This window comes from Pinus tabuliformis, chromosome 1_1 (assembly GCF_031772625.1).
Source record: "Pinus tabuliformis cultivar Carrire ecotype Pingquan chromosome 1_1, CPIR1, whole genome shotgun sequence".
NCBI classification, from domain to species: domain Eukaryota; kingdom Viridiplantae; phylum Streptophyta; class Pinopsida; order Pinales; family Pinaceae; genus Pinus; species Pinus tabuliformis.
In genome coordinates this window covers 707,468,948-707,479,891 of record NC_142297.1, presented here as the reverse complement: position 1 = coordinate 707,479,891, position 10,944 = coordinate 707,468,948, and the positions used below count along the sequence as shown (strand labels likewise).

The following is a 10,944-nucleotide window of genomic DNA, read 5'->3' as shown; positions in this document are numbered from 1 at the left end:
CCTTCAACATTGTTGAGAGGATTGGGCCAGTAGCCTATCGAATTGCACTTCCTCTGACAGTGAAATTCCATGATGTTTTTCATGTCTCATTACTTATGAAGTATGTTAAAGATGTTGATCATGTGATTGATAGGTCTGTATCGTAGGTGGAACTGGATGGAGAATTCTAGTCGAAGCCTCCGTGTATATTGCAGAAAAAGGTGCTCATGCCCCAGAACTGAGAAATATAGCAAGTTAAAGTGAAATGGAAGAATTTTGTACCCTATGAATCTACATGGGAGACGGTGGATCAGATGCAGGCCATGTGTCTTTCCTTGTTTGTCATTTGAGGCAAAGCAACCTCAATATGGTGGTTTGGTATATGCTTTATGGTTGTTTGCTATATGCTTTGATATGGTGTTTTGGTATATGCTTTGATATGATGTTCTGATATATGCTTAGATATAGTGTTTAGTATATGTTTTGGTATATGATGTGGTGTATGCTTTGGTATATATTTTGATATGTGTTTCTATACGTGCATATGTATATCGATGTAAACACCACAATGATCTATGTTATAAAGAACTACTACGCGGTATGGCTGTCATGTTATTATGATTATGTTATCATGTTACTTTTCTATCATGTGGTTATGTTAACATGATATTATGATGTCATGTGGATTGGAACTAAGTGGGATGATCATTGTAAATACCATAATGAGTTGTGTTATAAAGCTCCATTATGTAGTATGTTGTCATGTTGTCATGATGTTTTCTCTTAAGCAAATATTTCATTGTAAATATTACATCGAGTTGTCTTATAAAGCTCTATGAGAAGTATGTCTTCTTTCAATAGATTGTTGAGTTATATGTGTGATTGAACACCAAGGACGGTCTCCCCCGAGGGGGAGGGTTCTGTAATAGCCCTTGTGAAGATTCCATGTAATAAATTTGATAAATGAAAAATAATAACCACGAATGATGGGACACTTATTCCAAGCTGAATGTTGGGAAAAATCCTAGTGATGGGATCACTTGTGATTGTGTGATGGCTAAAGAAATTGGAAAAGGCAATGGCTAAGGATTTGGAAAGGCATAATGGAATTTTAGCACATTTATTTATGAAAATAATGGAAATTAGGAGAAAAAGGAGGTGAAAGGTCATAGGTTGCATGTGAGGAGGAAAATGAATAAGAATAATGGAAAACAAAGAAAATAGAGGCCTCATTCATAAAAAGGATTATGAGGATAAGTTCATGGATTTTGTCAGTTCTTGTTGGAGCTCTCCCTCATTATTCTCTCTCTCTCATACTCTTAGAAACTTATAGTTTTATTGGAGCACTCTTGGAGGGTGTGGCATACTTGGATTCTTGGAGAAAGAAGGAAAATGAAGAGCAGGAAAGCACCAAAATGCATTAGGATCAACAACTACATTGAATTTCTTTGCAGGTACTGAGTTGCATGTATGATTTATTCACTAGTTTTAGCATGCATGGCATATTCATGTGGATTTTTGGTTGTGATATGTCACTGGCATGGAGGTTTGCCTGGATTAAGAATGGATTTACTAGACTTTCCATTTCCTGGATATTCATGGTGATTGTGGGTTACTTTCATTGCTTGTTTTGATTAGTTCGCATGTTTCCTTAGCTTGGGTTGAGTTACTAGTTCCTGGAAGTCCTAATTGGAAAAACTCTCTAGAAGCCCTGTAACAACTTGGGTTGAGTTACTAGTCCTGGAAGCCTTGGTTAGAAAAATGATCTAGAAACCCTTGGTGGTTGAGTTACTAGTCCTGGAAGCCTTGGTTGCACAAAATCCCTAGAAGCCTGGCAATAGCTATGGGTTGAGTTACTATTCCTGGAAGCCTTGGTTGGAACAAACTCTTTGGAAGCCTTGGAAGGATTGGATGGAGACCAATCTGATGATGGTTTTGTGATGTCCAACCGTGCGGTGGAATTACTATTGATGGGTTGAGGTGGATGGCCTTTGGAAGCCCTAGATGGTTTTCCATTGATGTGTTCTGTGATATCCCACATTCATGCTTAGAATATGGCATGAGGGTGAATGGATGAAGATATATTTTTCTCATCCATTCTATGATCGAGTGGAACGTGGAAGTCCCATTCCGGGTTTGGATTTTTCATCATTAATGAAAGGTTATTTCTCCTTGTATTTCTATGAATTTTGATGGATTATATATAGTCTATATGACTGTACTTTCATGACTATTTTATGTTTTTATTATGCTGGTTATGTATATGATTTATGATAACATCCATGTGTAGCTCTCATTATGTTTATACTTGTAATTGAATGATCAATGTATTTATGACCTAATGGATGGAATGGTAGTTTATTTGTTGAGGCCTCAATGGTTCTTAATGATTTTCAGCTAAGTATGAGACCCTTATGCTCATAACTGTTATTTACACTTGTAGATTACATATTCATGAGATGTTTGAAGAAATGCATGTCATGTCTAGTAGGGGTCTAATCAAGGTCTTGAACAAGTATTTGCTTTAGTACTATCATTTCCAAGTCATTTTATTGATTGGAAGAGACAATTCAATTCTGGGTAGTGACCTGGGTTATGTGCCTAAAAAAGTGGCTCAAATCCCAAAGTTGCTCGCATCGGAATGACAATCTTGGTCTTTGGTCACTGGTAGGCAAGCCTATGAGAGCGACTTTGGGTTTTTGGTCACCGTCATACCTATAGCCTAGGAGTGACTGAGGCTTAAGTTGTCCAAAATTTCAGTGGGACCCGAAGTCAAGATGTCTAAAGTATTGGATTGATTCTTGAGGGTCCTATAGTTGATGATTAACGTATGTATGGTGTGTTTCTGTTGGTTCCACTTCCTTAACATAACCTGGGAGGTAAAATCATATCATAGTGGCCGCTCCTCGCATGTTTACCATGACAGGCCAGTTGCTTGGGTATATGTGGGAGGAGTGTGTTACAGTATATAACCCTAATAACAATCCATTACTAACATACCCACATGCCAAACATCCAAACCTGTATGACAACATGCTCTTGCCTCAAGGTCCAATGCTGCAACTTGACTTTAATGATCTGCATCTCCTGCTTTATCTCAACCAAAACATTAGCATCATAACAACCAATAGCACTATGATGACCTAAATTGCATACCATGATTTCAAAAGGAATGTGTGACATGCTATTCATGCATAAATCTAACCAAGGGAATACATGCATAACAACTGCATATCGATATATAACACATGATTACGAAACCATATACACATTATTCTAGCTAGAGTCCAATCATCAGTGCATGATGATATCAACTACCCAAACCATGACCTCATGCATGACAATAATGACCACATCACATGCACTTGATAACATGTGAACACTGATGTGCATAACCAATGCATAATCAATCATACACTCATTAGGACACACTCCACAACACACCATCAACTTCCCATGGTGACATCACTACAACCATGATCAACACCATGCAAATGAAATAAGAACATGGACTACATGCATAAGGAACACCTATGCAACCAACATGAATACATGACTAACACGCAGCCCAAGGAGAGTGCAACCATGCTCTGATACCACTCTCTAACACCCTCCTCCCACATCTACCCAAGTAACTGGCCAGCTAGGGTAAACATGCGACGAGAGGCCACTATGATATGATTTAACCTCCTAAGTCATGTAAATGAAGTGGAACCAATGAAAACACACCATGCAAACATTAATCATTAGCCACAGAACTCTCAGGAACCAATCCAATACTTTAAACAACTTTCCTTGGGGTCCCACTGAAATTTTGGACAACTTAAGCCTCAGTTTCTCCCATGTTATAGGCATGAGGGTGACAAAAAACCCAAAGTCCCTCTCACATGCCTACTTGCCAGCCACCAAAGACTTTTTTTGTCACTGATATGCTAGGGACCCCGGGATTTGAGCCACTTTTTTAGGCCAAGAGCCGATGTCACTACCTATAATTGAACGATCTCTGCAAAACAATAGAACAACATGGAATTGACAGTACTAAAGAAAATACTTGTTTAGGACCTTGACTAGACCCCTACTAGCCATGACAGGAATTTCGTCAAACATATCACGAATATGAAATCTACATGTTTCAACAACATATCTGGTCATAGGGGTCTCATACTTATCTAAGATTCACCATGAAACATTGGTACCTTAACACATTAACTAACATTCCATCCATTAGGTCATAGATATATTGTTCACTCATTTACAAGTAGAAACATGGTGAGAGCCATACATAGCTGCTGTCATAAAACATGTACATAACCAAGATAATAGGGATAGAAATATCAATGAAATCAGAACCATATAAACCACATATAATCCATCATAATACTCATAGAAATACAAGGAGAAATAATCTTTCATTAATGATGAAAAGACCAAACTTGGGATGGGACTTCCACATTCCACCCGATCGTAGAATGGTTGAGCCAAATATCTCTTCAAACATTCACCCCCATGCCATATTCTAAGCATGAATGTGAAATCTCATAAAACACATCAATCAAAACTCGTCCATGGCTTCCAGAGGCCATCCACGTCAACCCATCAAACAATGGTTCCACCTCACAGTCGGACATCACAAAACCATTATTAGATCGGTCTCTATCCTAGCCTTCCAGGGCTCTAGAGAATTTTTCCAACCAAAGTTCCACGACTAGTAACTCAACCCACAACTTTTACTGGGATCCAAAGCATTTTTCCAACCAATGCTCCTGGACTAGTAGCTCAACCCACCAAGGGCTCCAGAGCGTTTGTCCAACCAAGGCTACAGGACTAGTAACTCAACCCAAGTTGATATAGGGCTCCAGAGAATTTGTCCAACCAAGGCTCCAGGACTAGTAACTCAACCCAAGTTAAGGAACATGAGAACCAACCAAAATAACAATGAAAACATACCCATATCCCCATGGCTATCCAGGAAATGGCAAGGCTAGGAATTCCACTGCCAATCCCAGTCATCCTCCATGCCAATGATAGATCACAACCAACAATCCACATGCACATGCCATGCATGCCAAAACCAATGAAGGAAACATACATCCAACTTTGTACCTTCAAGCAAATCTGATGTAGCTGCTGATCTTGATGCCCTCTTGCACTTTCCTTCTTTTCCTTTGCTTTCGTGCTCCAAAATCCAAGTATTCTAAACCCTCCAAGAGTGTTCCAAGAAAACTCTAAGCCTCCAACAATTTGAGAGAGAGAGCTCCAACACTAAACTGACAAAAGGTTACCAACTTATCCTTAGAAGCCTTTTTATGAATGAGGCCTCTATTTTCTTCATTTTCCATTATTTTCCTTCATTTTCCTCCTCACATGCAACTTGTGACCTTTCACCTTCTTTTACTCCTAATTTCCATTATTTTCATAAATAAATGTGTCAAAAATGCCATTTTTCCTTTCTAAAGCCATAACCATTGCCTTTTCCAATTTCCTTAGCCATAAACAACCAAATGAACACTTGCTAGGATGATTTACCCACCATTCAACTTGGAATACGTGTTCCATCATCGTGGCCTTATATATTTTTACATGAGTTTTTAACTAGGGCTATTACATAATCCAAAATCCTATCAGGTAACAAACCATCATTACCACACAGTGGAATTAATGGAGTTTTCACCATGTCAAAAGAGAGCAACTGAACCCCACTAGATAACACACTAACCAAATTTAAAATCCATTCTCTTTAACCGACAAAGAGCAGCGTCCAATGGAAGCTCAAGGAACCTTTAAGTAAGCAAGCTATAGCTCTTCCATAAGCCAGACTGAAGCATAAAATTCATTGCCAGACCAAAACCCTCAGAAGGACATTGAGAAGGCTATTATTGGGAGTCACAAGATAGCGATATTAAATCCATCCCTCTGCACAATGAATGTATCATCATGTCTGCAACATTCTCCAACAACTCCAACCATAGGAAAATAAATACAAATACCACCCCAAGTAGAGAAGAGTTAATAATACTTAGGTGCCACTTGTTACTAGGAATGTGCCACAAGGAAAAAATCTTGAAAATTTGTGGCCAAAAATTGGGATATTGACGGACCACAAATCCTTTCATTCTCTTTAATCACACTAAGGGCTAGGCTAGGTTGAGTGGGAGGCAAATGGTTTCATCTCGAAACAAAGTAAATTCCTATTGATGGAAAACTTATGGATGATGCTCAAGCCTCCTGGAATTCTGAAAATAACTAAGGGATAGGGACATAGTAAATTATACATTCATCCGTCTCCATTTTTCCTCGTCCAAGGGTGTATCCTCTTTTTGCTAACACATCCGGCACAGACTTTAAGTGCCTATACACATGAAAATGCTCCAGTCACTCAAATTGAGAGGCGATGAGGGAAATCTTTTGAAGTATGGGAAGGTGCTCTAAGCACAACACTTTCTTGGCCTTTATTACTTGTCAAGGCATTGAATCACCAAAAAACAATAAGTTATATTTTTTTTTTGCAAAAAGTAGTTTCAGACCTTTCCACAAAGCAAAGTACTCACCTTGATTGTTGGTGGCAATACCAAGACCCTAGCAAATTGAAACACAACTTTTCCATCAAATCTAAATAAAACCCCTCCCATTGGACTCACCTATAATTCAAACTTATTATTACAGAAGCTTTATTAGAAAAACATATTATTACAGCATCTTTATTAGAAAAGTTTTATATTTAAAATCTATGATTTGGAAATAAAATATTATAATCCTTTTAAATTTAATATTTTACAATTTTTTAACTCAAAAAAATATAAGTGATTTTCATGTTTAAAACTTTTGTTAAAAATTATGGGAATTCTGCAACTTTCCTGGAAAGTGCTCTCTCTGCATCTTTTCTTCAAAGCTCTGTGTTTGTTACCAAGGCAAAGGTGTTATCACTAATGGATACTCGTTGTGGTATTTAGGTGATATTCTGCCACTTGGTTGTTAAGAGTGATTTTGGAGAATCATTATGGCAGTTAGGGTGATATTCGGCCAAAGATTAATTATTTTCTTCAATGTTAAAGTGAATTAATTTTTTAAAATAATATACTTCATTATAATTTAGTTATAAATTTAAGTTAATTATCAATTTATAATGAAAACCATTATGATAATTAAATATGTATATCACACATACAGATTGTTATTGAAAACGTAGATTAATTTATCATCACCATTCATCCAAATGTGTTTTTAATAACATATCACCTTCATTAGACATGGATGGATCGACGCCATTTGCATTTTCTAATCTTTTAAACTAATTATGCCCCTCTGCAAAGATCAGCACCGTTTAGGTGTTGGTGCTCGTACGTATAAGTTTGTGTGGGGTGTTAGCAAACTATAATCGCTTTGAAACTTGGAGAAAATTGATTTTCATGCCACTGTTTATCAGGTAATGCAATGCCAAGTAGAAAGTTTGCAAGGCTATGATCAATGTGTCAATTGATTTTCATTTTACTGATACCAGATATAGTTACTAGGTTTTTCTTGGTTATACAGGATTACTTATTTTTCCATGTTCTAGATCATTAATGGATGTAGTTACTAGAATTTGTTTGGTTATATTGGGTTACTTATACTGTCATGTTCTGGATCATGAATGGTTTTTTTTGGTTTGTGCTATGTTTGACTTCTCTGTGTTTTCTGCACAGTGGCTTATTTCAGAGATCAGATTGAAGAAACCAAACCCAAGCGCTCCCCCTTCACTATATTAAGCTGTTTATAATTTTTTGAAGTTTCAGTAAAACCTATTTTGGTGGAACTATAATGGCGACCAAAACTTCATTCCAGTCTAACAGAAAGTCCTCGAACTCTGCATCTTTTGCCAAAGCAAAATCCTTCACTAAAGGACCTAATCTTGATGGTTGCAATATACTTGAGGAGATTTTGCCCTATTTGGGTGAAGATTCTTCTGGTGGGGAAAGAAAAGTTATGGTCGTTGTAGACTCCACAAAAGAAGCCAGGAGAGCTCTGCTTTGGGTTCTCTCCCATACTGTCAGTAACCGTGACAAGCTTATTCTCTTACACGTAGGTCCCCTGCCTCCAGGTAAGAGTTCTTCTGGTTGTAATGGTGGATGACCAACATTTCTACAATTTATTCCTGGAATATTTTAGAATTTGATAGATATGAGTGAAGTTAATTATTTGACCTAGTCTATGTTAGACCTAAGATCGGCTGAGTACAAATATATTGATTTGATTTAGATTGCGGATTCTTAAATATTCTAAAATTTGATAGACATATATAAAATTAATTATTTAACCTAATCTAAAATTAATTATTTAACCTAATCCATATCAGACATAACATCGGGCTAGATAAAAATAGGTTAATCTGATTTATTTTGACGGCAGGAAATGTTAGTACAAGTCAGATAACCCCCATAGATTCTAATGCTCTGGACTCTTTAAAAGAGCTTTGCCTACAACAACGCCCAGAGGTATCTTGCACTGATACTATCCTTATTGCCACTTTTTGGAATGTTTATTTGGATTGTAGATTTATGAATATTGTAGAAACTTGATGAATAAGAATAAAATGAATACTTTACTACACAATCCTATGAGCACAAAGTAGACCTAACATCACAAAAAAAACCTTCAATTTGACTTCCTTGCTAAAGAAATAATTGCTCATTCCTATCCATTAGTTTTCAAGAATATTCCAAATTCGGTAATTTAATTATACTCAGTTCCTATTTGTATTAGTTCAAAGGATTTAAGGATTTGCCAAGGGCTCTGTTTTGCAAACAGGTAGAGGTAGAAGTGATGATTGTCGGAGCAGCAAAGGACAAAGGACCTGCAATAGTTGAACAAGCCAAGAAATGTTCCGTGTCTCTTCTGGTTTTAGGGCAGCCAAAGACATCTTTCTTTGCTAAGTAATGAACAAAACTTTGATTGAAACTCAGTAAACTAACAATTTGATTTTCAATAAAGGTTGAATTTATGTTGATGGCAGATTTTAGAAACATTTTGTAGTTAATAGTTAATAGAGAGAAATTTGTGATTCACATAACATTATCTTTTAATAAATTTACGAGATTGTAACTACCTTAGGTTTAAGTCGATCCCAGATCCCCAAAATATTCTTAAATATGAGTGAGGTTAAATAATTGACATAGTTTATATTCGTCATATTCTAAAAATCCGCAATCAACTTAAACAGGGCAAAAAAACACTAATATAATACAAAATAACTTTTTTTTCCAATAAGTTTAGAACATTGTAGCTGATATAACTGAAATACTATATGCAGACTGCGATCTCTATTGTTGGCAGGGAACGGTAGCTCAGAGAAGTCATCAGCAGCAGTGGTGGACTATTGTATTCAAAATTCAGAGTGCATGACAATTGGGGTGAAAAAGAATAGCAAAAAAGAGGGAGGTTATCTCATCAGCACCAAGAAACAAAAAAACTTCTGGCTTCTCGCTTAGATTTTCATGAAAAAAAATTATGATCTCCAACATACTTGCAGCAGAATTAAGTCAAAACCGGCCGCATTTTCCAGAGGTTGATAACATGGTGATGATCAATTCCAACTGAATGGGAAGTCCAGTAGGGTTGGCTAGTGTAACTTATTCTTACCACTCAACTAATTAATTATGATAAATAGTAACTTTTAAAATTTATTAGGTAATTATAATTAAATTCACTAATATAATTATTAGTGAGATTATTATTTTAATGGGAATACATTATAGCTTTTAAATACTTTTAAAACTCTCGAGCTATACCATTACTACAATTATAATTTGTAAACAAAATTATGTAATTTTAATTATTAATGTCAGGATTTTCATTTTTTATTTTGAACAAAAGTCATAAAAAAGCTATCTCCTTCCAGGACAAAAACATAACATATGTATATTTTACCCCTTCCATTTTGACACACTATAAATCAGTTTATTGGATGAACAATCAATTCTTGCAGTGCATTTGCGCCCTGAATCAGATGCGGCGGGGATGAATTCTGAACAACTCTTAATGCACGGGATGAATTCAATTTGTAAAACATTTTACCATTGGAAAAAATAATATCAACTTACATCTTATTTATTTTAATGACTTTTTAAAACAATATTTTATTATCTTAATTCTTTTTTATTGCCTTGACCTAGGGGATTTTAACCTTGTGCCATGGGCTTTATAACTAATTAAAGACACATTTAATGGCTCTACTGTTGGAATTATAATCTTATTTGTTTGTTTAACAATCTTCTTATTTTTCACAATTCTTGCAGTGCATTTGGGCAGTGAATTATATGCTACGAGGATGAACTTTGAACAACCCTTACTCGACTGGATGAATTGGACTCGATGAATTCAGTTTGTAAAACATTTTCTCATCAGGAAAAAAAATATCATCTTCCATCTTATTTATTTGAATGACTTTTTATAACAATAAAAAATAAAAATAAAATATTTTATCATCTTAATTTTATTCTTGTGCCATGGGCTTTATCTCTAAAAAAAATTAATAATTAATAATCAATAGTAACATTAAAATTTAAAAATTAATAATCAATAATAACATTAAATTTTAAACTAAAAATATATATTTATATTTTTAAGTATATTATATTATATTTATGTATCATTTTTAAGTTTATATAAAAAAAAATTAATACACATATATAGAAGTTTATCGAAATTCCCATTATGAAAACTTTTATAAGTTGCTATATCTCCTGAAACTTAAATATGATCATCTGTTTGCTTCTAGGCTCTTTGATTTTATAGCATGTCCTAGTTTCGCAGTGTATTACTTACATGCCTTTGGGGCATTTTCCTCTTTGTTTCCGTTCAAACATACATAAATTTAAAAGTATCAATTTACTTGTATTGTTGTGGTTTGTTCTTTTATCTAAAGTTCATTTAGTTATATTTGCTCTATTTGATGCAGTAGGGAAGTAAGAAAGCTGCGGGGAAACGACA

At 35.4% G+C, this 10,944-nt stretch overlaps 1 protein-coding gene across 1 annotated transcript; it reads left to right on the top strand.

Annotated features, from left to right (window-relative positions):
• Positions 1-7,776: 7,776 nt before the first annotated feature.
• On the top strand, positions 7,777-9,443 carry LOC149215477 (uncharacterized). The gene is made up of 4 exons (XM_089389730.1): positions 7,777-8,056; positions 8,365-8,450; positions 8,764-8,888; positions 9,266-9,443. Exons 1-4 carry the CDS (start codon positions 7,777-7,779, stop codon positions 9,441-9,443), a joined length of 669 nt encoding a protein of 222 aa, XP_089245856.1.
• The last annotated feature ends 1,501 nt before the right edge of the window (positions 9,444-10,944 follow it).

Coding starts and splice junctions, on each gene's coding strand:
- LOC149215477 (XM_089389730.1), top strand. CDS start 7,777: ATGGCGACCAAAACTTCATTCCAGTCTAACAGAAAGTCCTCGAACTCT. Junction 8,057..8,364: donor CGTAGGTCCCCTGCCTCCAG/GTAAGAGTTCTT, acceptor TTTTGACGGCAG/GAAATGTTAGTACAAGTCAG. Junction 8,889..9,265: donor AAGACATCTTTCTTTGCTAA/GTAATGAACAAA, acceptor TACTATATGCAG/ACTGCGATCTCTATTGTTGG.